This window comes from Balaenoptera ricei, chromosome X (assembly GCF_028023285.1).
Source record: "Balaenoptera ricei isolate mBalRic1 chromosome X, mBalRic1.hap2, whole genome shotgun sequence".
Classification (NCBI taxonomy): domain Eukaryota; kingdom Metazoa; phylum Chordata; class Mammalia; order Artiodactyla; family Balaenopteridae; genus Balaenoptera; species Balaenoptera ricei.
The window spans coordinates 83,512,140-83,539,918 of NC_082660.1; the positions used below are offsets into that span (position 1 = coordinate 83,512,140).

General features: G+C 33.3%; 1 protein-coding gene across 1 annotated transcript in view; it reads left to right on the top strand.

Annotated features, from left to right (window-relative positions):
* Positions 1–27,779, top strand: part of PCDH11X (protocadherin 11 X-linked) — a 685,545-nt gene that overhangs the window by 385,422 nt on the left and 272,344 nt on the right. Inside the window, exon 5 of the mRNA XM_059911038.1 lies at positions 1,160–1,189. Within this exon, the coding sequence (XP_059767021.1) occupies positions 1,160–1,189 (30 nt within the window). The remainder of the gene's footprint in view (positions 1–1,159; positions 1,190–27,779) is intronic.

Here is a 27,779-nt window from a genome sequence, read left to right on the forward strand (position 1 = left end):
TTTATACTCTAATGTCCCCTTGCCATAGTTGCTTCTTCATATGTTCTTATTGATAAGACCCCAGCGGTGCCCCTCAGCAGTTGAGCTACTACTGAGTGCTTGTCAGCAACTGCAGATGTTGATGATGACATCCTGACACAACAACTTCAATACTTTTATTGAAACAAGTTTACTTATAAAAACAACTGTATTCTTAGATCAAAACAATTTTTGTCATGAACAAATAGATCTGAAATCATATCAAACCACTAAACAACAGCATTCATCCTCTTACTACATTTATTGTATCTTTCTTTGTATATACCCTTATTTCAAATTCACCTCTATCTCCTCCCCAATTTTCTCTGATGCTCAGAGAGACTTTTGCACAACTGTAGCAATGACAGGGAACTGAGATAAATTTGGGGAGTATCGTTAGCTAGAAATGTTAGACATGTGATCCTTTTATCATGTGATGTATTCATCCTCTACAATGGAGAATGCATCCAAGCGACAAATGGCCTAAATGCGTCTGGAGTTTTCAAAATCAATTTACCCCATTTCCTGAGGTTGAATGGGGGAAAAAAGAAGTCTTAAATAAAAATGAACAAAATGACTTTACCAGGATGGCTGCAAAAATTATTTAGTTGAACAGAATTGAATTAAGTTGCTCCTAAGACCCACAAAAATTAACATTTAGAGAGAGTATCCAAAGCTGTATAGATATTTATGTTTATTCCTAATTCATGAATCTCCAACTAAACTAGCTTTTCTTTTTAAGAAATGTGTTCATGCTTGAGATAAAGACTCATCCACTTAAAAATGGTTGGAAAATAAATAAGAGAATATCTAATTGGAAATACGTCTTTTCTTGGCCAATGCCTATGTGAGCTAAGGATTTAATGACTTTTTGATGACCATCGAAGATTTTTATATGGCTCTACATATTGCTGTATGAGATTTACAATGTTATTATATCCCTTTCCTGAAACCACTGAAGAATGCAACAGATGAAAATAGTTTCATTAGAAGAACAAAACAGTGTATTATTGCACTGGGAATTTTGGCATGTTTTTTAAAAAATGTATTTGCAATAACAAATTGGAGCTGATTTTTGTTTTTGTTTTTGTTTTGTTTTGTTTTCCTTTGCTTCCTTTGCCTCCACTTTATCCTAAATCAGCGGAAATCTGAGGGAAAAAAGGCGGGAAAGGTAAGATTGTAAATTTCAAAGAAAATTGATTTCAAAATATGTTGTGATAGTTTTTTCTTACATTTCTGAAGCCACAGTAGCTACTAAGTGGAGTTAAAACTGTAAGTATTTAAGATGACATATGTTGTAGTTCTGCCTTAAAAGAGCTTCAAGCTGAGCTGTCTCTACATTTTGTATCACTTACACAGTCCTGGAAGCAATTTTCAAGTCTTATTTTATTTTATTTTTCACCAACACTTTCTTTTCCCACTGTGCCAAAACAACATACCGCTGACAGCATCACTTCGTGAATATTCTGGTAATACAGTTATTTTATGATAAATTTTAACAATAAAAGGGACCATTTTGGTGTCAATTCACAATTTAACAGTGACAGCACAAGTTAGTGAATATGAAGCATGATGATGTCTGATAAGGTCACAGAGAAAAATACCATAAACTAAACAAGGTTAATCAGTAAATTGATGTTCTCTGAGAAACTGGGCTTTAGAATGTCATCTTTCAATGCAAAAATTTTTTTCTAATTGAAATATAGATGATGTACAATATTATGTTAGTTTCAGGTGTATTACATAGTGATTTGACATTTGCATACATTATGAAATGATTAACACCATGATAAGTCTAGTAACCATCTGTAACCATATAAAGTTATCACAATATTATCGATTGTATCCTTTATGCTGTATATTACATCTGCATGACTTATTTATTTTAAAACTGGAGGTTTCTACCTCTTAATCCCCTTCACCTTTTTCAACCACTTTCCTCCCCTCTGCCAACCGCCTTTTTGTTCTCTGAAGTCTGTTTTTGTTTTTTAGATTACGCATATAAGATCATACAGTTGTTGTCTTTCTCTGTCTGATTTATTTAACTTAGCAAAATACCCTCTTGATTCATCCATGATGTCACAAATGGCATGACTTCTTTTTTTTTAATGGCTGAGTAATATTCCATTATTATTGCATAATATTTGATGGACTCTTATTTGGCTTCCATATCTTGGCTATTGTAAATAATGCTGCAATGAGCATTGGGATGTATATATCTTTCTGAAATAGTGTTTTAGTGTTTTTGTGCTGGATCATATGGCAGTTCTATTTTTAATTTTGTGAGGAAACTCCATACTGTTTTCCACAGTGGCTGTACCAATTACATTCCCACCAACACTGCACAAGGTTTCCCTTTTCTGTACATCCTCACCAACACTCGTTATTTGTTGTCTCTTAATGATAGCCATTCTGACAGGTGTGAGGTGGTATCTCATTGTGGTTTTGATTTGAAGTTCCCTGATGATTAGTGATGTTGAGCATCTTTTCATGTGTCTTTTGAGCATCTGTATGTCTTCTATGAAAAAATGTCTATTCTGTTCCTCTGTCCATTTTTTAATCAGGTTGTTTGTTTTCTTGACGTTGAGTTGAATGAGTTCTTTGTGTATTTTGGATATTAACCCCTTATCAGTTACATCATTTGCAAATATATTCTCCCATTCTGTAGGTTGCCTTTTTGTTTTGTTGATGGTTTCCTTCGTTATGTAAAAACTTTTGAGTTTGATGTAGTCCCATTTGTTTATTATTGCTTTTGTTTCCCTTGCCTGAGTAAATAGACTCCCCAAAATATTGCTAAGACCTATGTCAAAGACCATGCTGCCAATGTTTTCTTCTAGGACTTTTATTGTTTCAGGTCTTACATTTAAGCCTTTAATCCATTTTGAGTTTACTTTTGTATATGGTGTGAAAAAGTAGCCCAGTTTGATTCTTTTACATGTAGCTGTCCATTTTTCCCAGCACCATTTATTGAAGAGAATTTTTCACATTGTATAGTTTGACCTCCTTCAATGTGAAAATTTTAAGTTCTGCTCACATATATATGAACAGTCTAGCTGTCTAGAAAAATTTGGTTTTCTACCATTAAAAAAATAAACTATGTCACACATATTGTTAAATTTTAATTACCTCATTGGTTAAACTGCACCACCACTAAAAATAAACAGTTATTCAGCTGTTCACTGACATTTGTTTTCTAGAATTTATGCCTTGGTTTCTTCACCATGTTTTGAGGTTTGGAACCAAAATGTTGTCATAATTATATGCTAGGTTAAATATGAGTGTTTTTCTAGTTTGAGAGACCAAATTTTGTCTTTGAAAAATAACTTGCCAAAGGGTGGTCTAGACTATGCCAGAAGTACTCTGTTAGCCCTGGATGGCTTTATCAAGTGTGAGAATTACCTGAAAACGGAGCCTGACTAGAATGTCAAAATGAATTTTCATTAGTGTTTGAGAGATAAACTAAAATAACAGCATTAGAGAATTTTCACTCAATATACCTTTCTGAAAGTTTTCAAATGCCTGTCTGAACCATCTTATCACTGTGACCTTGGAGTGATGACTTTTTGAGAATTAACTCCTCAGAGAAGGCAAAAGTTTATAGAAGATTTCTCCAATTAAAAGGAGGGAAGCAAGGGGAATAAAATGTCACTAACTATGTAAAGTGAAAGAGAGAGAGAGAGAGAGAAGCTCTACAGATTTTAGGTGTTCTAACATTCTCAACCATTCTGGTAAATTTAGAAAAGGACCTGTTACTCAGTTATTTAAAAGTTGGAATTTTGAAGAACAGAAATATTGGCAGATTTTATCTACTATAGTTATTCTATAAATAGAAAAGTGTTTTTGTTTTAGAAAATTAAGACTCTGTATACAGCACTCTGGGGTGAACTCAGAAAACACCTGGGTCATGAAACTTTAACATAAACCACTTCAATTGTGAATATTAAAACAGTAATATAATCACAATATAAGGAGCAATGGAAAGTGTGGTTTTTAGTGATGGATATATTTTTTTTTGGTCAAATAAAAGCAAATCTGGACTTAGAGATTTTATTCAGAATAGAGAGAAGGCTCTGACCTCAGAAATCTGCAAGGTCTTAAAATCTAACAGAAAAAAGGTGTTTCTTTTTTTTTAAGGTAAAAAGGGGTAAGCAGAGATAAGCAGAATCTTTTAAGAAGAAACTGGACAAGCCAGATAAGTGACCAGTGGGGTCCACCAGGAAAAGTGTCTTGCTGTGGTCAGCTTTTTCCCAAGAGACCCTGATATAGGGGATGTGTTCCACATTTTTAGTGCTTGCTCATTCTTTGGTGGCAAGCAGAGCTCAGGATCCTGTAGGAAGGAGAGATTCCTGAGAAAAGTTTGGTCAAGACAAAGTGTTGTAAGAAAAGGAGGGCGCCAAAGAATGGTCATATCCCAGGTTTTGGGCAAGCCCCTGGGATGGGTTCCCAAACAAAGGTCTTAGGCTTCATGCAGGAAAGAATTCAAGAGCAAGTCAAAGTAAAGTGAATGCTGATTTATTCAGGGAGATACACACTCCATAGATAGAATTTGGGCCATCTCAGAAGGCAAGAGGGCCCTGGGGTATGGGTTGTTAGTTTTTATGGGCTGGGTAATTTCATAGGCTAACAAGTGGGAAGATTATTCCAACTATCTGGGGGAAGGGGCAGAGATTTCCAGGAGTTGGGGCACCACCAACTTTTGGTCTTTTATTGTCGGACTCTGAACTGTCATGCCTGTGGGTGTGTCATTTAGATGTTAATGTATTACAATGAGTGTATAATGAGGCTCAAGGTCTACTGGAAGTTGAATCTTCCACCGTCTTGGACCTAGTAGGTTCTAACCAGTTTTTGTAGTATCCTGTTTTTCTCAAAGGCTGTGTCATTCTTTTAATTGTTGTGCCCTGCCCACTTCTCTTCGGTCTCAAAAGCAGAGTATAAGAAAGGAACAGCTGTGAGAACTTTGTCATTTTTTCCCACTACCGTTCTATACCAAAGTAAACACAGTAAAATTAACTTACTAATATTGTGTTTACTCTGTTCCAAGCACTGTGTGTGTGTAAGTGTGTGTATACATATAAGTGCATATATGTATATATGTATACTTCTATATCTATATCTACATCTATATCTATATGTCTATACCTACTACATATTTAGTCCTATAAACTCATAGTTTAATCCTATGAACTCTTTTACAGTTGAGGAAACCATGGTACAGAGAGCTAAAGTGCTTGCCTAAGATTACAGAGCTCACCAGTAGAAAAGCCATGAGTTGAACCCAGGCAATCTGTCCAGAATAACTTTAAAAAAAAAAAAAGAGAAAAACTTGAATCATAAAACAAATACTTCTTTTATATCAAAATAATTGTTTTATTGTATTTTAGTAATTACCCTGAATATATTTAATGTTTTAAGATGCTTCTGGAAGAATAATATTTTTTTAAAAAATTTACTTCTGTCAACTCTGATGATGCTACATACCTATTATCAAGCCCTTTTCACTAGTCTAGCCTGACATAATATGGTTAACATATACTATGGAGATTAGGTCTGTCCTCTGACGCCCTTTATTTTTGGTTCATTGCGTTTATGTATACATTTGAAGGGTATTTTGGATATTAAATTCAAGAAGCTATAAACCTTAAATATATTAAGTGTCAGAATATTCATTAACTTTGGATTTACTGCAAATGTCTCCATAAAAAGTTGAATTAATCTCTTGAACTCTTGAACCTCACCTATTTAGGTTTTTTTAGTATAAATTATAAAATATTACTTTTACATTCAGTTTAATTCAGAGTAAGTGAAAAATATAAGCTTCCTGCATTTGTAAAAAAATAGGGCCGCATATTAACTTAGCTAAGAATGAAGTATCTACATGAATGCTTTATTGTCCTAAAGTCTCAAACATCAAAGTACCTAGAGTCTCAAACTTCAAAGGACCTATAATTTCTCAATGACTTCCTCAGCTATTTACATTTAAATGACTTCAGAGGCCTCACCAAACAAGACTAGTTTTAGATTCCAAATCAGAGGTTTAAGGTACAGAGATAGATAGACATGTTTTTCTACCTCTCTTTTAAAAGATTACATTTCACAGGGAAGCTAGTGGCATTCAAAGAGCAGAATAAAAGCAAATGGCACACTCCATAGTTCATTCATTCTTTAGTATGGAATGGCTAAGAGTTAATTAAGGAGAAAATACATTTCAACACATAGCCACCTGTGATTGAATAAATTAGTGATATCAATGTTTATTTTCAACTAAAAGAGAGAAATACGATTTTTGAACCTGGTTAATATAAAACAAACATTTCTTGCTTAAACACAAACTGATTCCCTAAGTTAGTACTAACCTAAAAATTTCCACATAGATTTTATTTTTTTAAATCCCTCCCCTTTGGCTAAGCCTGAGTTTAAATTGCCCTCAGGGTTTGCACAAATGGCCATGCTTGTTAAAGAGTATGTCCACCAAAGTGCTAAACTGAAGTTGGCAGAAACAGAACTGACTGAGACTCTCAAAAGAGTATATTTCTTATTTCTTTATATTTGCCTAAGGTGAATTTACAAAGTGGCTTCTTTCAGACTAGGCTAGTTGGTAGCAGAAAGAATAGCTATAGGAAAAAAGCAAATAAAAGTCATTGCCTGTTATTGGCCTCTCTTCATCCAGACTCCTGTCATTTGTGTGACCATTTGCTCCAAGGCTACATGAAGAAGAGGGAGGCAATGTTCAAAGGAACATATATTAAAGTAACATTTTACTGGTGTCTCCAAGCTACTTCTTCTTCCCTTATCCTACTCAACAATCCAGAAACTTTGGGAAATTTCTTCATCATAAATTGTCCTAACTGTATAATTTAGAAGTTTGAATACGGCATGGCATGTTGAGATATTTTTTAAAGGTTTTCTCTAAATGAAACTAATTCTAAGGTTACATTTCTGAAGAGATGTATCCACAAGCCTTGGCTTTAATGAAGGATTATTTTCATACATACTTTTTGCAGCATGATAATCTAGCAAATGCATGAAGCTAAATCTACAGCAGTTGTGAATGCTATTTCTTCTATACTAACCAGTTTTCCTTATCAGGCATTCAACTGAATGTTAGTAATGCTATGAGAAAGTTAAATCACATAAGAGCTCTAATTTAGCATTACCAACTACAAGCAAACCTATTTACCTTTTTCCTACGTATGTTCCCTAGATGTGATCTTCTAGGGACATTGTACTGCAGGTATACTGAGTCCTTTGGTAGTGTCTTAACAGCTTCTTATTTTGCTTTGGAATAGATTATTTAACTCAATGAGTAGTGACTGAAAATTTAGTTAGTGGCAAAAAAAAGTGACAGATTTTAAAGGACATCTCTGGTTTGATTTTTGGATTCTCCTATGCTTATTCAAGACTTCTGCTTGCACTGACATTCAATGTTAAAACTGTTAATGTAGCTATCACCACAAATAGATATCTGTTTTGTCTTACATGTTTGTTTTTGTTGATCTGTTTTGGATTTTGTTGATTCTTGTTGTTCGGTTTGTTGATTCTATGGCCCTTACATGTACATGTGTGCATTTCCTGGATGTTATTTTCACGTGATTACAAGGCGTCCATGATTTTGAACATTGTCCTCTCTTTTTATGACCTTAACTTTATTATCCGCCTTGTGTTATCTTATCTTGTGAACTTGAACTTTCCCTTCATTAGGTCCTCTAATTGCTCATCCCACTTTATGAAATTCCTTCCTGGTTACATTTCTCTCCCCATCTCATCATTACTATCCTTGGCTTTTCATTCTTGGCTTCTCACTCTGTTTATGGTGCCAATTTCCAGCTGTAGTCCTCTCACAGATTGTATTCTCCACAGGTCACTGAACACTCTTTGGCAAAAAAAAAAAAAGAAATTACAAAATTGTACTCAAAATCTAGCTTACTACACATTCATAGTATTAAACTTCTACTGTGGCTCTAGGTATTGTTCAGAAGTCTTTAGCTCCAGAATTTCTGTTACATTTGACATTTTAAACACTGCTCCTCTCCCAGTATTTCTGGAAACCTTTCTTCCATAAAGCCTTCTGTGATCTGTCCATCCATTTCTACCCATAAATATAATGTTCACAACTGGATTGTGAGTTCATGTTAATCAAGTACATATTTCTTCTGTATCTTTTCAATTCCTAGTGTAGGAGAGGAAAACTTTTCCCTTTTTCCCTTCTAGGTTCTCTGGCTGGTCTAATAATTAAACTGACATAAGATAGATTAACAGGAGAAAAACAAATTTAAGTTTGTACGTATGGGAGCTCATAAAAATATGATGCTCAAAGAAGTAACCAAAGCCGGCAGCTTTTATATCTTTTAGATAAAGAAACAATAAATTTATAAAGAATTGACAAGACAAAGGGATTTGGGCTTGGGGTAGTAAAATTAGTAAAGAAGCAACAAGGTTTTTGTATACAACTTTCTTGGCCCTGAATTCCCTGTCTCTGGTGATGAGGATCTCTATCTTTCTCCTTGTACAGGGAGGATACCTTTCACATTGGAGATTTATTTCCTGTTTTTAGGGGGACAAAGGAAGGTCAGAGTGTTCTTCTTGCACTTGCTATTTCTTAAGTTACTTTAATTCCAAATAATCAGTACAATGAAGTAGCGTATCTTGGGGTGACCTGCCCTGAACCTCATCACTAGCACACTATCATATTTCACTTTTTATAGACATTTAGTGTATTTGTCTTATTTTAAATTTCCAAATTTTGATAATTTAACAGAACTGACTTAATCCAAAGGAAACTGATTTCAAATTTTCCAGAATAAAATGTGAAGTATTCTACTAATGTAATAACAAATGCTCGATTATACAGGGATTTAAAAATCTTCTTTTTAGGGTCCTCTGACTTCATGTAAAACAGAAAGAAATATGTGGCACAAATGGTAAACTACTACTAAGCCCTAATTCAGGCAGTTGTAATCCTGTTCTTTAGTGTGCATAGAAGTATCCTGGGAAAATCAATGCTGAGAGGTGTCTTCTTTGTAAAACTCTGATGCTCTGAATATTTTTTCAAGTATTTTTCTGTAAGGTCCCAGGTGACTGAACTGTCCAATTTGAACTCTTTATTTTTTTAAAAATGTTATTTTTCTGTGCTCCTATGCCAAAAAAGTGGACGGAGTGTGGCTATATGATCACATTGTGTCCTTTTCTCACCCCTTACTGAAAAACTCTAAACCTCCCTTGAAAATGTTCTAAGCCTTCCTACCTACCATTGTCTCACCTTGCAGCATCAAAATTCACCCATTATATCTCTGAGAAGCAAATGTTTTCACTCTGTGTGTGGCATAGTATTGAGGACGGTCTGAAATAAAATCATACATATTCATTTCAGCTCTATGCCCTTTTCTGAATGTATGGGAAACAATAGACAGTGATATCTTAAGTAAAATAAGTCAAGGTTTTAAAAGGTTTCGAAATATATTTTATTCAAAGCAGTAGAAAATAAGAAAGCAATTTCAAGGTTTATTTGAATAACACTCTTATGTGTATTAAATACACTATTCCCAGGTCGTTAGCTTTACAATAGTGTTAGGTGTAGTTACAGATTCAGCCTTTCGCATATGTACTCTTTACATTTTCACAGATTGGGCAGTTTTCCATTCCTTTTTTTTCTAGCACTGTTGAAAGTCCTTGCTTCTGTTCATTCAATGCCATCTGAGTCAATACATAATTTAGAAGCCTTGTCTGCTACTGTCTATGACTAACTCAACAACTGATACATTGAAATTGATACTCCAAACTATAGAGCTCAGATTAGGATTTATACCTCTGATATCAACCAAACAATTGAAACAATTATAATTCTATTCTAAACTTAGATTTTCATATCAGAAACAGTGACATAGCTGTCTTCACTGCTGAATTCATGACACCTTTGAAATGTAAAATTCCCCTACTTTAGGATAAAAAGATTAATTTTGCTTTCACCTTCTTTTGGTTTAACAGCTTTATTGGAGATATAATTCACACATTTAAAGTTTAGGTGTTTTGTTTTTTTTTTTTACTTTCCTATTTATTTATTCTTTTAATTGAAGTATACAATATTGTGTTCGTTTCAGGTGTATCACCTTCTTAATTTGTATCTTTTGATTTCTGAAAGTAACTCGGAGAGGAAACTTTCTTAGGCAATTTATTGGATAATGTTTTCTAATAACGTTTGCCAATATCATTGCTATAGAGATATCGGCTGACCACTCTCTTTTGGACTACTAGACAAATCATGTTTATTTCATTAAATCATATGTTTTTCTCCGTGGCTGAGCTAAGGTTTAGTTATTCTATGATCTATTGCTTTCTTGCCACTAGCAGGGGACAGATTCTTTTTCAGTTTCTACTGAATATATGTCATCTTCACATGTGTTATACCATGTTCTTTTGCAATGATGCCAGTTTTTCATAGTTTTCTAATATTCATAATTTGGTAAGCTTTATAGTAATAAGATATGTAGACTTTTCACTGAGTCTTTCAATCATCAAAAACTCCTTTATTATCTTATCTTAAATATTAATTGTATGTGTTATGTCCCTTAGGCAGTATGGTTTGAGGACTAGAACAAGCACACACTAATGATAAATTGTATAAGTAGATTGGACCCATGGAGGTGGATGAAGTTTGGCAATGCATGACAGTGCAGATTCAAATATTTTGTCTTTTTCTATGACAAAATATCTGGATTTAAGAGTGCAGTATAAGTCCTCGGTAATAGTGACTTAGAGTCATCTCTTTTCTACCAAGCAACATTTATATTGGAAGGTTAAGAAGTTTTCTTCTGAACACACATTTCTTCAGTAGAGTTAGCAACCGTTGCTGAATCAGATATTGAGACACTTATAAATAAGAATTGAGATTTTAAAGTCTCATATCTTGTGATGATTAGGTTAGATACATTATCTTTGGCATACTTCCTCATATTCCTTTACTTCCCACATATTTGCCCCTCATCATGCATTTAATTTTTAAAGTAGGCAAGTATCCTACTTAACTCTGAGGGAACTCACAGGGAAGCCTCTGAGAATTAATCATCAATTGTTATTTTACCAAAAAATTATGAATATGTTAGTCAATTTCTTAGCCCATTTATTGAGGATCCCTGTGAAACTAGTCTTCCTCATTTAGTTGAATTATTTCAAAATCACTTAAAAGAAGTTTATAGGATTAACTTTTATGTTTTAGAGACACTAAAGCATAAATTTTACAGTCTAATATTGAGATATAAAGAATTAATAGTTCAAGATGTCTTATAAGTTCCTTTAGTCTATGCCTAACACACTACTTGAAACCTAGTAAATATTTAATGAAAATTTGTCCTTTGTTTAACAAGCATATATGGAATGCCTTCTATGTATCAGACTCTGTACTTGGTAATGAAAATATCTAAAGGAATGAGATAGTTTCTTTGACCTCAAGGACCCCCTTGTATAGTAAGGAAAATAGATATGTAAACCAAAAATTCAACCTTGTATAACAAGCTTAGTTTACTATAATAACCTATTTAAAATATTTTTCTTGAATAAAAATAAATTCCACTCACTTGTACTTAGGTTTTCTGTCAGGCTTACTCATTTAGAGGTAAGAGCTTCCATAAATTCACTAACCTTTCTTTAAAATATAATGGCTTCTTGTTTATGTTTTTGAGCACCTATATTTTGGTCTCTTTTTAGCTTATATCAGACACATATGCCAGTGTATTTTTATTCTGTTTAAATTTCATACCCCTTCCCATTATATTTGCCTCCTTTTGGCCTACAGTATTTATCAGGTACCCTTTAACAGCTTGTATTATTATTTATGAATGAGAGCTAATGTTATCCAAATATACTTTAAACATTGATTTAGGAGTTGGATTTTCTCTTGAAGTGCATAATGCTTCAAACAGTGTATCTCTTTACTAACATGACAGATTATCCTCCTTATTTTCTTGAAAGCAAGATGCGTAGTGGAGCAAATCTCAAATACTGACCTTCAGTCTTTTCCATAGTAAGCAATTGTGAATGCAGTGCTGTAAATCTCTAGCATTAAAGAACTGTCTCTGAGATCTGTTTCATATTCTGTAATAAAGGTGATTGCTGGGAATTGTTTGTTGTGTAACTCCGGAACAGGCTGTGTATCATTTTTATTGATGAGAAGATACCATCTCTGTAATGCCTATGTAAAGTTGTCTGGGTGTTAAATTGATTTAAAACATTATGCTTTGGATTAGCCATAAAAATTGCAGTGAGTATTGCAAAACTCATTGTATTGCAAAACTCAGGAAATCCCATTACAAGACTGAGCAAAGAAGCCACCTGCAGCAGGAAAAAAAAAAAAAAAATCACACTTCATGGCAGAAACCAATGCATTTAAACTTAGTAAACAAAAGCTGCTAGTGGGTAAGATTTTTTGGCTTTTGTTGGGCTTTGTGAAACAAGTAGATAGCAAATGCTCAATTAGTCCATTTGCTTCTCCCAATGTTCTTATGATCGTCAGTCATCTAATGTGGCCCACTGCACAGTGATTCTTGAGTAGGGAGGGAGTTTTTCTAGTGCTTCTCAACTCTGGCTGCGTGTTAGAATCACCCAGGGACTTTTGAAAACTGGCAATGTCCATTTTGCATTCCAAGCAATTACATCAACATCTCTGGGGTGGGACCCAGACATTGGTAGTTTCTTAAGCTCCCTACATGTTTCAAATACATAGCCAACTTTGAGAACTACTTTATTCAATTCTTACTGCCTTTAATTTAGATTTAGCAAATTTTATTTGTTTCTGTGGCAAATCCTTTATATAAAATCCTAAGTTTCGTTGAGGAAAAAAATTGGATTGATCGGTCTTTTCATGAATGTTATTAAAATAGTGCCCTAATTTTATTGATGTAAAATATAGTTTGCATGCCAATATAGGACCAGTACCCACAGAAAAGGCAAGCAATGACCAGTAACATATTTGCCAATGAGGTTAATCAACCCTACTGAATATATGCATGTGTGATTGTAACGATATAAAACCTTCCAAAAAGGCAGCTGGGGGCTTCCCTGGTGGCGCAGTGGTTGAGAATCTGCCTGCCAATGCAGGGGACACGGGTTCGAGCGCTGGTCCGGGAAGATCCCACATGCAGCGGAGCAAATGGGCCCGTGAGCCACAATTACTGAGCCTGCGCGTCTGGAGCCTGTGCTCCGCAACAAGAGAGGCTGCGATAGTGAGAGGCCCGCGCACTGCGATGAAGAGTGGCCCCCGCTTGCCACAACTAGAGGAAGCCCTCGCACAGAAACGAAGACCCAGCACAGCCATAACTAACTAACTAACTAAATAAATAAATAAAATAAAATTTAAAAAACAAGCAATGTTTAAAAAAAAAAAAAGGCAGCTGGTGCTTTCAATAGGTTTATTCAATCCCTGGTTAATAGAGCCCAGTTAGATTGTTTTCCCAATCTTACAATTTAGTAATGTTTAAAAGATGATTATAGCATACTAGATTTCAAGTCTACGTATTGAGTAAGGATAGTAATGTGCCCATTTATTTATGTTGATCCAAATAACAACCACAATATGTATAATTTCCCATATTTTGTTGTTATTGAATGAAGTATTGAAATGGTATTGCTTCATGACACTCCCCCAAGCCAAGGTAACAGTATATTAAATACACTCATTTGCAATCTATAAACATGTAATAACTGAATAAACTTTCCATTCTTTCTGTGATTATATTGTAGCGCTGCTGGATAAACAAAAGCTTTGTCAAACAGGAAAGATTGCAGGAAAATGATCAGGGTTGTAGGTAGCCAACTAAAAGTGGAGCTCAAATGAATTCTGAGGGTGAATTAAAGACAATGGTAACAAATGAAGTACGTAAGAACTGGATGGCAAGAGAAATAGGGCACACATGAAATAAAGTTCTGTAAACTGATGATATATATGAGTACTCTTTGACCTATTTACAAAATGTGCAAAAAACCAAGTTTATATTGCTCTTACTAAAGAGTGTGAACTGTGAAGCCTTGATCTTTCACTCTGCACTCATTATTCAAGTGGCTGTTATCAAGAAATCTGTTTAACTATGAATGGCACCCCACAAATCCTTGATGTATTCTTGGCAGTGTATTGGAGGATTAGAGAATTTTCTTAGATATAGAACCTTTTAAAATAAGTGTCATTATCTGCCTAGCATATACTATTCAATGTATAAAACTTGTTTATGTGACACATAACAATATTTCTGAGAGATGTATTCACTGTGCATTGAGTTGTTACAACACTCTATTATTAATACTTTTTCTAGCAGAGAGTATTACTGCTATTTCAGGATCTCTGTTGATATTTTAATATAAAACATCAGAAATTCAGCCTCACTAGGACACTTTATACCAAGCACTAACCATATTTAAGTTAATATTTAGTGAAAGTCTTCCTCATCAGCACTATCAAGAGAAAGCAAACAGTGTCATTTTCTTTTATATTCTATGTGCTTTTGGTTAAGTTTATCATATGCTTTCACTATAGATAAGACTATTCTCAATAGATGGAATCTAGGGTATCATAGGCATAACATCCTATCATTGCTTTCTAATTCCATGCTGCTACCATCACTATTTGGGATTACCTCGCCTTGTTTTGTTTAAAATACGTGACAACTTTTGTTAAGAAAATATATGCTCTTACACTAAGCATTCATTGAAATTTGAGGAGTTGTGGCTTAAGAGATTAGAAGTTTGGAAAGAAAGAATATTATTCAGATCTGAATATTATTCAACTCCAACTTTAACTCTCTCCTTTGGAGGTGTGTAACTTGACAAGGACTATGCAACTTTTCAAGTGGGGGTCTTAACTATATTGAGAAAGTGCTCAAGAGTAGATTCAGCATTTTCTCACATCAAAAACACAATTCAGACATTGGCCGTTGAAAAACTGTCACAACTTAGTTCATTGAACACCTTTTAGAACACAAATTAACCCATATTTCCTCAAGTTAAGAGGAAGAAAACTCATGTGTATAGAATAATTTATTAGTTGGGAATTATTAACCCATTGGGAATGCTCCATCCTAAGGTATTATAGATCTGTATTAAGTTATGTTTTACTCTATTAAAGCAAGTGTGGTTCTCTTCCTAAGAAGTCTTTTTTCCTAAGTAGAAAAATCAGCTTACAACAATACACAAAATTTCTGGTTAGAATTCAATGTATTGGATTTCTACCTAGCTTTTTACATTAGGATTTTTTTTTTATATAAGTTATTTCATGTCAAACAAAGTGGCAATAAAAGACATTGAAATGATTTATAGTAATGGAACAGAAATAAAATAATTTCTAAAAGCATAAAGAATTCCCAAATTTAGATGATTTACAATGGTCAACTGTGACTTTAGATACTATAGCTATAGATGTATATATACATACTAGTTTTGAGACTAATAATAGCCTAGATTTTCACATTGGTCTGCTAGAAAGTATCTAAACTAAAAGCAGACATGATTTGAATGTAATTGTGACATTTTGAAATGACAATTTAATAGTGACTGAAAAAGATAAGTTTGTAATCATTGAAAGTAATATGCATTTACATATTGCAGTGAAAACATTTTCAATGCAAGTTTAAATACACAATTCATCTCAGTCTTTGTTCTATGGCCATATCTATACTCATAGGTAGTTTGACCATTTTTATTATTGGAGTGGCATATATTGTGAATATCCTGGGTTGGAAATCAGAAAATCCAACATCTGTTAATAACATGATTTCCTATTTAACCATATCTTAAACTGAATTAGTTGAAGGAATTTCTCAGTTATTCAGTCACTTTAATTTTCTCTTTTTGCTTCTGATAATTCTCTTCATTAGACTAACTTTTCATAATGGCACTTTCTTATCTTTTCATTCTTTTTCTTTAAGGCTTATGCTTATATCATATCAAAATATTTTTTCTAGAAAGTGGAAAAATTGTCTAGTAATTGTGATGTTAATTTTGGAAACATGTCAATAACCAAGCGATATGGAAAAAAAATTGTTCATTAGTTGATCAGGTCACTTTTTACCCACACATTTCATATCATGTAAATACAAGTCATTTTTACTCATTCCTTCTTAATTAGAAGTCTCTTGAGTTAATTAATGGATAATCTTTTCATAATTCTATATATACCATGTTTTGACTAAATTGAAAGTACAATTATATTAAAGAATTTGAAGTCACTTTTCAATAAATTAAAGAAAAAAATATGAAACTTGAATATAGACTTCCAATTGTCTTGATTTCTAGTAGAATACTAAAATTTAATAATTGGAAGCATCTTTAGATAGAATAAAACCCAATAATTTTATTTCACACATGGGTAAACTAAGGCCCAAAGGATTAAGTAACCTTCTCAAAATCATATGTCTTAGTAGAAGAGTCAGGAATAAAGCCTAAGCCTTCAGAATTCCAGCCCAATGTTTATTTACTATGACTTGCTGAACAAAGATAAGTTAAACATACAGTAAAGATATAATAACTAGTTTATTATCCCTTTCTTCAACTCTAAAGGGCAGGTGAGTAATAATAAAAATAATTAACTTATCCCTTCATTCTCAAAGCTGATGTGTGCCATGATAAATATAGCATAGCAAAGTAATTTTTACGTGGCAATACGTTACTTGGTATATGTATTAGTTGGCATATATTTGGCAATATATGAATGGCTATTGCCCGGCTTATTTTTCACATTTTTAATTATTCAAAATATTGAAATTTCAACTTAATTCACTGCAGATCTGATAGATTTAAGATACTAAATAAAAAGCCATTGTTACATCTCACTCAAGAATTTGTTCTTATACTTTATTATCCAGTTCTGTATCTTTCACATATTTAGTTAAACTCTAAGAAAATTTGGCTCCAAATTAAGTGATTACAAATATGCAGTGATATAGAACTAAATAAAGACTAGGTAGAAAATGGGAAAACAAATGGGTTACTTTGAACAAACAATCCTTTGAGACATAAAACTATTTAATCTAATAGATTTTTAAGAATTCTGACATAGTGAAAAGTAGCTCTTCATTTATTGGGTCTAGTATCAAATGTGGAAAAAACTTGTGATCTCGTCTAATATTACTGCTAAAAATAAATCTATGAGATAGGAAGAATAAAAATTGTTTTCAGCAAATGAACTAAGGAACTGACAAAAATATATGTTAAAGTTCAGAATGAGTTCCCTCTGTAGTATTGTAAGCATGAGCATCTGTTTTTTAACAAATTGAATTTTAAGTATCAATGGTGGTGATGGATGAGGGCCATTTGTGTCCTGAGCTCATTCGATGCACCAACAAAGCTTACTTCTCAATGTCTTACTGGATTTTTCTATTGGCCATACCACTGCTTATCTCCATAACAACAGAACCTCCTTTCCATTTCTGAATCAAGGATTGTTTGCATACGGTCAAGTATCTGTATTTTAATCTACCCAACTTTAATTTGTGCGTGTTTCCATATACACGTTGTGGAAAAATAATTGGTGGTTAAAAAATAAAAGCAAACTTAAGCAGTGACAGTAAAAGTTGCAAAGCTGGATCTGGCAAGATGATTAAAAAAAGTAAATAGTCAATTGGAAACAAAATATATATCAATATGAGTGATATACAATTTATAGGGAAAATTAACATCAATTAATCTTAAATGTCTGAAATTATGAGGCATAGAATTATAATCTCTGTTGATTGGGTTTTCTGACTCCGTTGTCACATGGCTTTTCCTTCAAACAGCGAGAGTCCAAATTAAGAACATGTGAATTATGGATATTGACCTATCCCATATTTTTAACTCATCTGGACCCTGTATCATGGCCTCATATGCTTCTTAGACTAAACTGGTAGCAGATAAGAATGAGCCTGCTGTGTCTAAAATACATATTATCATGTATGCTAAGGGGACTCAAATTCATTCATTCATTTAACAAACATTTATGGAAGTCCCACTGTATGGCAGGAACTGAACTAGTTGTTAGGTTGTGACATTTACATTCAGATATATAGACATTAGTCAAGTTATTTAAAATTTTTGGATCTGAATTTCTCTGAGAAGAAAGAAGAAGAAAGGGAAGAGTTAGAGGAGGACAACGAGAAAGAAGAGGGAACAGCAGGGGAGGGAAAAGAAGAAGGAAAACAAGGAGAAGAAGGAGGGTAAAGGGAAGTGGGAGAATACCAGCAGTTCTACAATCATGTTTATGGAGTTGTCATTCCATTCCATGGGAGCTTTCCAGCAAATGATTGCCTGAAAAATATCTAATGGATTATTAAATTTAAATTTTATTTTAGCTCTTGAAGTTGAAGTTTGATAGTGCTCATATTCAAAAATGAATAAAAATTATAAAATTCAGAGGCTGTAAAGCTTCACATATTTAATGTCCTACAAAAATAATATCCTAGTTCAATTTTTGAAAAAGGTATAGAATTTTAAAGTCATGGAATTTAGTAATAATAAGGACTGAAAGAGGATATGGCTCAGTAGTACAGTTGACCTTTGAACACACAATCCTCATCGCAGATGAGTTAAAAATATGGTATAGTTATTAGGTCAATATCCATAATTCACTTGTTCTTAATTGAACTTAACTGAACTGTGCGGGCCCAATTACATAGAGATTTTTTTCAATAAACACATACTACAGTACTACATGATCTGTGGTTGGTTGAATCCGAGGATTTGGAATCTCGGATACAGAGGCCTGAGTGTAAAATTATACATGGATTTTTATATTAGTTCCATTATTTCTAATGGGAAGGCAGGGGTAGACTGTTAAGAGATTTTTCATTATTGGAAAATTATGAGTACTATTTTCTGTAATGCTGAAATTGTGAATCTATTGTGCAACATTTTAAAAGACACATAAAATCAATCAGTCTCTTGATATTAGGAAAAGCAGACCAAAATTTATAAAAATATTTATCTCTCTATCTATAGGTCTACCATTGCCCAAATTTGTGGAGCACATACCATATGCCAGGATGTGTGTGAGGCTGGGATTTGAAGACTCAGTATGACACTAGAGCCGGATCTCTTGAGCTAAAAATTAAACTAAATAAGACAATCTATATCCCCAGCTCACTACACGATAATTCCAATTGGGATTAATTGTTTTAGCAACACCTATGGCAATTCTTACCTCCATATAAAAGCAGGTATTTAAAACTGAATAGATTAACCAAGTTATGCTGCATTCGGGGGTATGGGAGACAATTATTAATTTTCTTGCCCCTGTTGTCCCTAATGAAAAGAAAAATTATGTAAACAAGGATTTCTTTACAATTTTTATTGAAATTGTCTACCTTTATTATTGTTACTTTCATCCCCTAACCATGAGTGGACAGTGCTGCAGCATGATCAAAGCAGAATGCACTGAACTTCAGATTAATACCTTTTCCCAGTCAGAATTTCTTTCTAAAAGATTTTCTTTTAGTCCAGTTTTCATGTCATGGCCAACATTGATGAGGCAGTGATTTAATATGATTTTATTTCATTTTATTTTTGCTGTTTACAACTATGTTTAGGTTTCTGATGCCTGATTTTCTTCCCACATGATTCCATTCTTAGTTCCACAAATCACCTTTTCTAATACAAAGATGTTGGCCCTTTTCATGATCTGATGTACAGTTTTGCACATATACCCATATAAAATGCTATATCATCATGTAATATAGCCAGTGGTTCTAAGCATATTTATTTCATTAATTCACCTCTCATTAGTTATACAGCTTCATATAAATTATTTTATTTGAGGTATATATTTTGGACTCTTTAGATTAAATTTTTCCTTTTACATGAAGTGGAGTATGGAATGATGGAAGATATATTTCTTTTATTTTAGTGTATTTTCTTTTTTAAAAATAAATATTATACAGTGTTCATCAACTGATTTAAAATTTCTCATTTTAGGCAAGTTACCTTTTTTATTAGTTGACTAAATTACCCATGTTTCTTTTAGTGGATTCAAATTTTCAGACTCTCTCTCCAAGCACAAACTGACTGAAATTACCATTTTAAACTGATTCTTGTAGTTAACTTTTTCCTAATAAAATTCAAATTAAGACATGTGAATCCTATTTAGAGTTCTATCGTTAGTCAACTTAGCGAATTATTAGTAACATAAATCAATCTATTTATGTAAATTTAGTGACCAATATAAAATTTTCTTGTTATCTTTTACTATACTTGGGAGAAAGTTAGATTAGTACTAATCATTATAATGGCTCATATTTATTCCTGTTAGCTCTAAGGTTGTGCTTCTTTTTTATTTTTTAAATTTATTTATTTATTATTTATTTTTGGTTGCATTGGGTCTTTATTGCTGTGTGCAGGCTTTCTCTAGTTGTGGCGAGCGCGGGCTACTCTTCGTTGCGGTGCGTGGGCTTCTCATTGCGGTGGCTTCCCTTGTTGTGGAGCACGGGCTCTAGGTGCGCGGGCTTCAGTAGTTGTGGCACATGGGCTCAGTAGTTGTGGTTTGTGGGCTCTAGAGTGCAGGCTCAGTAGTTGTGGTACGCGGGCTTAGTTGCTCTGTGGCATGTGGGATCTTCCCGGACCAGGGCTCGAACCTGTGCCCCCTGCACGGGTTCTTAACCACTGTGCCACCAGGGAAGTCCCAAGGTTGTGCTTCTTGATTGTATTTTTTTTAATTAATTTATTTATTTATTTATTTATTTTTGGCTGTTTTGGGTCTTCGTTTCTGTGCGAGGGCTTTCTCTAGTTGCGGCAAGCGGGGGCCACTCTTCATCGCGGTGTGCGGGCCTCTCACTATCGTGGCCTCTCTTGTTGCGGAGCACAGGCTCCAGACGTGCAGGCTCAGTAGTTGTGGCTCACGGGCCCAGCTGCTCCGCTGCATGTGGGATCTTCCCAGACCAGGGCTCGAACCCGTGTCCCCTGCATTAGCAGGCAGATTCTCAACCACTGCGCCACCAGGGAAGCCCTTGATTGTATTTTTAGAAAGAAAAAAAGTCAAAGCTGCATGTATGGAATAGAATATGCGTAAGACTGAATCAAACTATTAGACATTGTAAATTACTATGTGCTTTTTAAGCAATTATAATTTAACACAAAAAGAAAAAATTATGCTGATACCTGCTGTAAAGTTTATTCTCTTACACCTCCCCAGAATAAAAAACATTGAACAGCAGTATCTTCATCCACCATGAATGTCCATGATTTAGGATAATTCTAAGAATGGGAGAAAGTGATATTACTTAGCTTTTTCTTGATAGGTACACTTAATAACTGCCAGCAAACACAGGATAAGAACAATTTTTGCTGAGAAGTAGGGCCTCTTTTTTCGGAAGCTCTGAAGGAAGGTAAAATTGTTTGTGCACAAGGATATTTCTGCTGCCTAAAAAATAGTTTATTTTTATGTTTGAGCAGGATCTATTCTAATGCAACGTAGAGATTTTATTCGGGGGATAATCTGGTGTCAACTCTCAATGGCTTTTTGCATAATTTTGTGTAAAAACAAGCTGAAACTCTGGGGTTTAGTGCATAAAATACTATCTTTTCACATCTGGGACTGCATTTCAAATTTAATCTGAAGGATTTGATGAGATATGCCAAACTGCCTGAAAACAATTTGAGTAGCTAGTGAACTGTGGTATGTGGAGGCCCATAGACACTAAAGGCACTTTTCTTTGCTTTTTTCCCTCTGCTTTCTCACTCCAAATAACTGCAGATTGCATACAAGCAACCTATGTTGATATTGCAAGGAAGACACAAGCACAGATTTTTTTACTGTGATGAAAGATGACATTTATTCAGTGCCTAGTTGTTTTATTATTATTATTATTATTATTAAGATATCAGTATGTAACGAGATGCAGATATGCTAGTAAAGTCTATGGTACTGGTCCCACTTTATTATAGAGTATGGATTTTCTGATAGCAGCATATTTTAAGAAAAGCAGTAAGTCAGTCTATGTATGTAATAAGGTATCTTTATGCTTTAAGTTTGAGCTTTGCCAGAGAACTAAAATTGAAAACAAGGAAATATATTGACCTAAATTGTATATTTTTCTATTCATATATATGGAATATTTATTAGAAAAAAGTTGTTTTTTCAAAACTGCTTTATCATATCTCGGTGGTTTCTGCTTTGCTTTCATTAACGAGCTTAGAAAAAATTTCTTTATTGTTGGTGCACAAAAATATTCCAGCATTCTCAGAAGATTCAGAATTAGCCCTTAATTGAGGGGTACTGATGGTTAGCCAAAAGTCCACTTGACATTTTGAAAAATAGAGTGGAATGTTAGGTATTGTTCCTCTTAATGCTTTCAATGCAATTCAAAAAGTAAAAGAATACATAAATAAATAATAAAAGAAAAGCAAATGGATATAGTGACAATGGACTCCTTAAAAGAGGACAGTTATCTCATTCTAAATTAAATGGGCTTCTGTACTTTCAAATTGATGCTTACACAAAGGTATGTTCTCCTAAATGATCTTACTAGTTTCCAATTCTGTAGATTTTCTATTAGAGAATTTAGTTCCTTTCTTAGTGCTATTTAAAGATTTCAAAAAGAAAAAGTAGCAACTACTGAAAATCTGAAAATATAACAAGAAGGAGGTTATAATCTACAGATATTGGTCCCCTTTGAAAGATCTCACATCTACAAACATGAAATCATATTAAGTGATCAAATAAGGTCATTTTCAATGTAGTAAAATGAAGATAATAATCATACTTACTTCACTGGGTTGTTGTAAGGATTAACTAAGTGTATATTAAATAACTTTATGTATCTAAAATTAATCTTAACCATGCTTGGTATATAGAAGCACTATGCAAAGTTTAGCCATTATCATTATTATTAGTGGTAATGTTAGCATGATTCAATGTACTGTATTTACATGACTTTTAAACAACGGATACCAAACTAGTAGCTTGTTTTTGTAATTGAGTATCAGTAAAAAATAGAATGTGAAAATACTGATTCTGTTTTACCTGTCCCAATATATATCCCTTTCAGTTTCCACCATCTGCATTCTCTGTCTCTCTAATGTCCTCATTCAATCATCCAGCAGCACAGATAATTGTGTTGTATGTCCCAAATGATCTAACACTATTTGGACAATATCCTGGATTGTAAAATTGTTCTCCCTGCTGCCCCCTTCCTTTAAATTTTCCTACATCAACATGTTCTTACCCAATATCTTGTTCCTTCAGGGTTTATTTTCTACACAGTAAACAGACAGCTAGCTAATTCTACTAAAATAAGTCTGTGCTATTGGATTTAAAGTATTACTACTCTTAGAATTGCACTTTCCTTTTTGACAGGGCGATTGCAAAGTCAAAAATTAATGGCTACTTCTGGGAATTTTAGCTCTGTTATGAAAGGTCTGGGATAGTAGTCAGCGAGCTCTTATCCTACCTTATGGAAGGATCTGCTTAGTCACTGGGAGATAGTAAGGTCGCTAGAAATTTTGAGTTAGTTATTTTTCTAAAGCTGTATAGATAAATTCCAGACTTAAAAAGTATTTATTTTTACCAGTAATCAAGGAAGGCTGTCATTTCTTTGCACATGCTATGGTATTTACACTGGTTAAATTGTATTGCCAGGGTAGAAAAATAAAAATCATAGGAAATACATTAAACAGTTCTTTGGTTTATTTTTTTAAGTTGATCCTTTTTAATTCTTAATGTGATTCTTTCAAAAGCATATACCAGGTTTCGTATTATCCCAGGAAACAATTCCAGTCTGCATTTCAAAATGTTTTTAAGAGAGTATCATGAATATGAACATATTTTCTTAATTTGATAAACTATCAGTTGATCAATATTTCTATAATGTAAAAGAGAAATTAATGGATGCTGTATTGAAAGGTAACCACTCTGCATTTGATCCCACTATAATTTCTATTTATTTAAGAACTTTGAATCATCAACTAAAACACTGAAAATATTTCTCTTAATTTAGACTATATGTATTTTGTCTTTTAGGGAATTTAGTACTAAAACTATCAAATAGAGTTACCACTTAATCTTAACTTGGTTCAATTTTTATAGGTGCTTCTTATCTACTGCATAACTCAGATCTAGTTACTGAAATTCTTTCAAAGTGTATTACTGTGTTTTGCGTGTTTTTCTGCTTTTTGTTTGTTTGTTTGTTTTCCCTTCCACCCGGCAACAGCCCCGGGTCCTCCCTCGCCATCAACCACTGCCGCTGTTTTTTTTAGTTATGTAATTAAAATTTATATTAAAATACAAATTGTTACTATTACATCTATATTATTAATGATTACAGTGAAGTTTTTATCTGGATTTCAGTCTATATACTTAAAATCACATATGGAATCATATATTTGCTATCTTCTCAATGAACGCAGTATGTGACACCAAAGTGAAATGTCTATTAAAGTTGTTTAAAAGTGTTTATTAAAGTTTTTGGATATCAGGCTCTGTTTTTCCAAGTTGGTATAACAAGGGCTGAAACATAGCTTCTGAAGCATTAGGAAGTTAAAAAACTGCATTTTCATGTTTTAAATTACAGCCCGATTTATTTCAGCTTTCACTTATAAATAAGTACTTATGTACTAATGAATATGAACAAATATACTTAAAATGGAAGACGTAAATCTTATTTTAATAGATTTTAGCAAATTAAGATCTGAGTACTATTGAGTGAGAACAAAAAGGAAAAGAAATTTGTGAGGATGGTCACATACACATAAATACCATATCGTTATGACGAGGTCAGATATTTAAATTCAGCTAAAAAATACACCTATGTTTTATACTCTGTAGACTCGGTAATTGGAGGGATAATCTAGTGAAAGATCATAATTTAATACACAGAAGCCAATATACTTTTTAAAATTTTTCTTTTAACTAATTAATTTATATCATAATTCTTTATATGAAAAGTTTCATAGAACTATCATCTCATCTAATAAAGATTTCCTAGGGAAGTTTATCATTTATTTAAGCTTTCTTAAATCATAGTTTGTTTTAACATATTTTTAAAGGAATTGAGTCATAGTCAAGAATCTGAAACACATTAGTCTAAAACACTTCTTTGATATAAGGGTAGTAGCAGCAATGACAGACGACATTTAAAATTGTCATTAAATAAAGCTGCAGTATTGATTATTTTTCTTTAACAGCTATAGTTTGATTATGATCAATGCAAGTGTTCTCATTTGTTTGATATCTAATAAAATCATTAATGAATCAAATTAGTGAGTGTTAATTACACCTTCATAGTTTATTTACCTTCAATTTGCAATACATATATTAGAGATGATAAGGTATAAAATATGCTAAATTTTACAAGCTATTACAATCCAATGGTTATTTCTTCCACTGTAGTTGGAAAGAGGTTAGAATTAGTATACCACTCCCACAGATTCACTTGGTGGTTAAAATGCATTGTGAAAGCTATTCAAGGAAATAACCAAGGAAGAATAGTTGACTTCTAACATCTGGCTCCATAAGCAGACGCTTTAACCTTAATTCAGATTCCACTACCTAAATAACACATCAGATCATTTTAGTCATAATAAAGATACTTTCAGTGATTTTATGGAAAGCATATCAGTGTGTTGGCTTGTGGAGAAATTGAATTTGTTCTCCATAAAAGCAAAAAATCAAGTGTTTTGAGGAAATTGCCCTCCTATGTTGTCATGTTTGTCTGAAATAAGTTTAATATTTTGCAATGACTAACCAGTGGCATAACTAAATGTGCAAATACTTTCAAAAGAAATAAATCTGATCGAAGTCATTGGACCCATTTTATCAGTCACATTATTTCAGTATGCAAAGTTATTATATAGCGGTTACATTTGCATAGTGGTAAGAACAACGTACCACCATGTATTTATTACTTATATGATTTATACTTTTAGAGACTCAAAGTAATTTACATAGAAGATGTAATTAGTGGTTGAAAGATGAACTGAGAAAGAAATTTTCATTTGTTTAAAGATACTGGTATAACATTGTCTTTCCAAGCATTTTTGCTTATGGAATCACTAATAAGTCTGTGTGTGTGTGTTTAAGGTGGAGAGATATATATCCTGTGTCCTAGATACATGTTTGGTAGCTTTAAATAATTAACAATAATTTAAGAAAAAATTGGAATGCTCCTTTTTGTTGAAATCACAGAAGATTCACCCTCTTACAATATTGAGAGAACTCACAGATGGATACACCACATTTGTAACTTTTAAGGTTCAGTAAAATATAACACACATCTGCTCTAACCCAATTCCAATCTTTTAAAGCCTACGCATCCAACCAATACAGGATAAAAGTGGTTATGCAATCTTAAGCTAGCAAAACGAACTATCTCATTACTCTGTGTTGCTTAAAATATAGGAAAGATAATTAGTTTTTAGTTTTGTTGTGAGTTTCCTCCTTTTGAAAAAATTCCATAAACTATTATTAAAATTATATGCTTCACTTTTATTTTTCATCTTTGGAAATGAATCAAATAGTAGTTTTTGTACCTGAATGTGCAGAGGTGGAAAAATCCTATCTTGAACAAAAGCAACAGAGACATGATTTATGATTTTGTAAATACCTCTAAATCATAACCTTGTCTACTGTGTGGCATTATGAAAATGTAAATTGCTGAAAATAGTATATATGAGACTTTACAGAATATTAATAACACTTCTTTTCAGGCAACAAAAGATAGCTTTCTAAGTAAAAAGTAGTGTGGAACTCAGATGAATTTAGCCTTCTTTCCTGAATCCATATTCAACTCTTTGAAAGTACAGTTACACTGCACCATTTATTTCTGTGAATAGGACAGAGTCTGAAAAATAGAAAGACCTGAAGTCATGCATTCAACTGAGCTATCCCTTGGCTATTGAAAGATACAGCTGTGGTTGTCTGCTCTTTGCCCCTGCTGTTTTAGACTGACTCCTTACATCAGGGAGTGTGGATTTTGTACAGTAAAGTTGCTGTTTTTTAATCAGAGTGAGGGAGAAAGGAGTTCAGGTTGGTTAAATTTAATAGTTATCAAATATTGTATATCATCATTTGATGATCATTTTTTAAAGCATTACAATACAATATAGAGTAGTTGACACTAAAACCATAGCAAATATCATTTAAAACTTTTCCTAATAATCCAGAAGGTCCATATGAATTTCACCAAGTGAGAGGAATCATGAATGCCAATCATCCCTCTACTTGGTAAAATGGATAAATTGTGGTTAATAGAGATTTGCAGCAGACAGAATTGTAGGCAAGCAGAGTTTACTATAAATTTCATCCAGAAATGTTGGCAAATGTCTCTTCCTTAGACCTATTTTTCAGTTCTAAGAGAAAAGAACATAGCAACGCTTCATCATGGAAAATGATTGTGGTATTTTAGAGTCATACAAAGCCCAAAGGTGGAAAGTATCTTTTTTTTTTTCCTCACTTTCCCGACTTGAAATCCAGGGAAGGGATTAGAAAAGGGGGATGGCAGGGACAGGGTTGTTGAATGGATGAATGGAAATGGTAAGTGAAAGAAGAGATCTTTTTTCATGAAGAAATTATCTTTTCCATTAAGTAAATGCAATCCCTTCCTTGGCTCTCAGGTTAGAATTGTAAGGAAAGAAGGATAGTTTCTACCTGTGTCTTTTATATGACTCTTAAGTTACCATGATGAAGTTTTGCTGCTGGCTTTTCCTTTAGAACTGAAAAAAGGAACATGGGAAGAGACATTTGCCAACACTTCTTGGTAAAAATTTATAATATCAATAAATGCTACTTGCCTATAATTCTGCCTACTGCAAACCTCTATTAACCA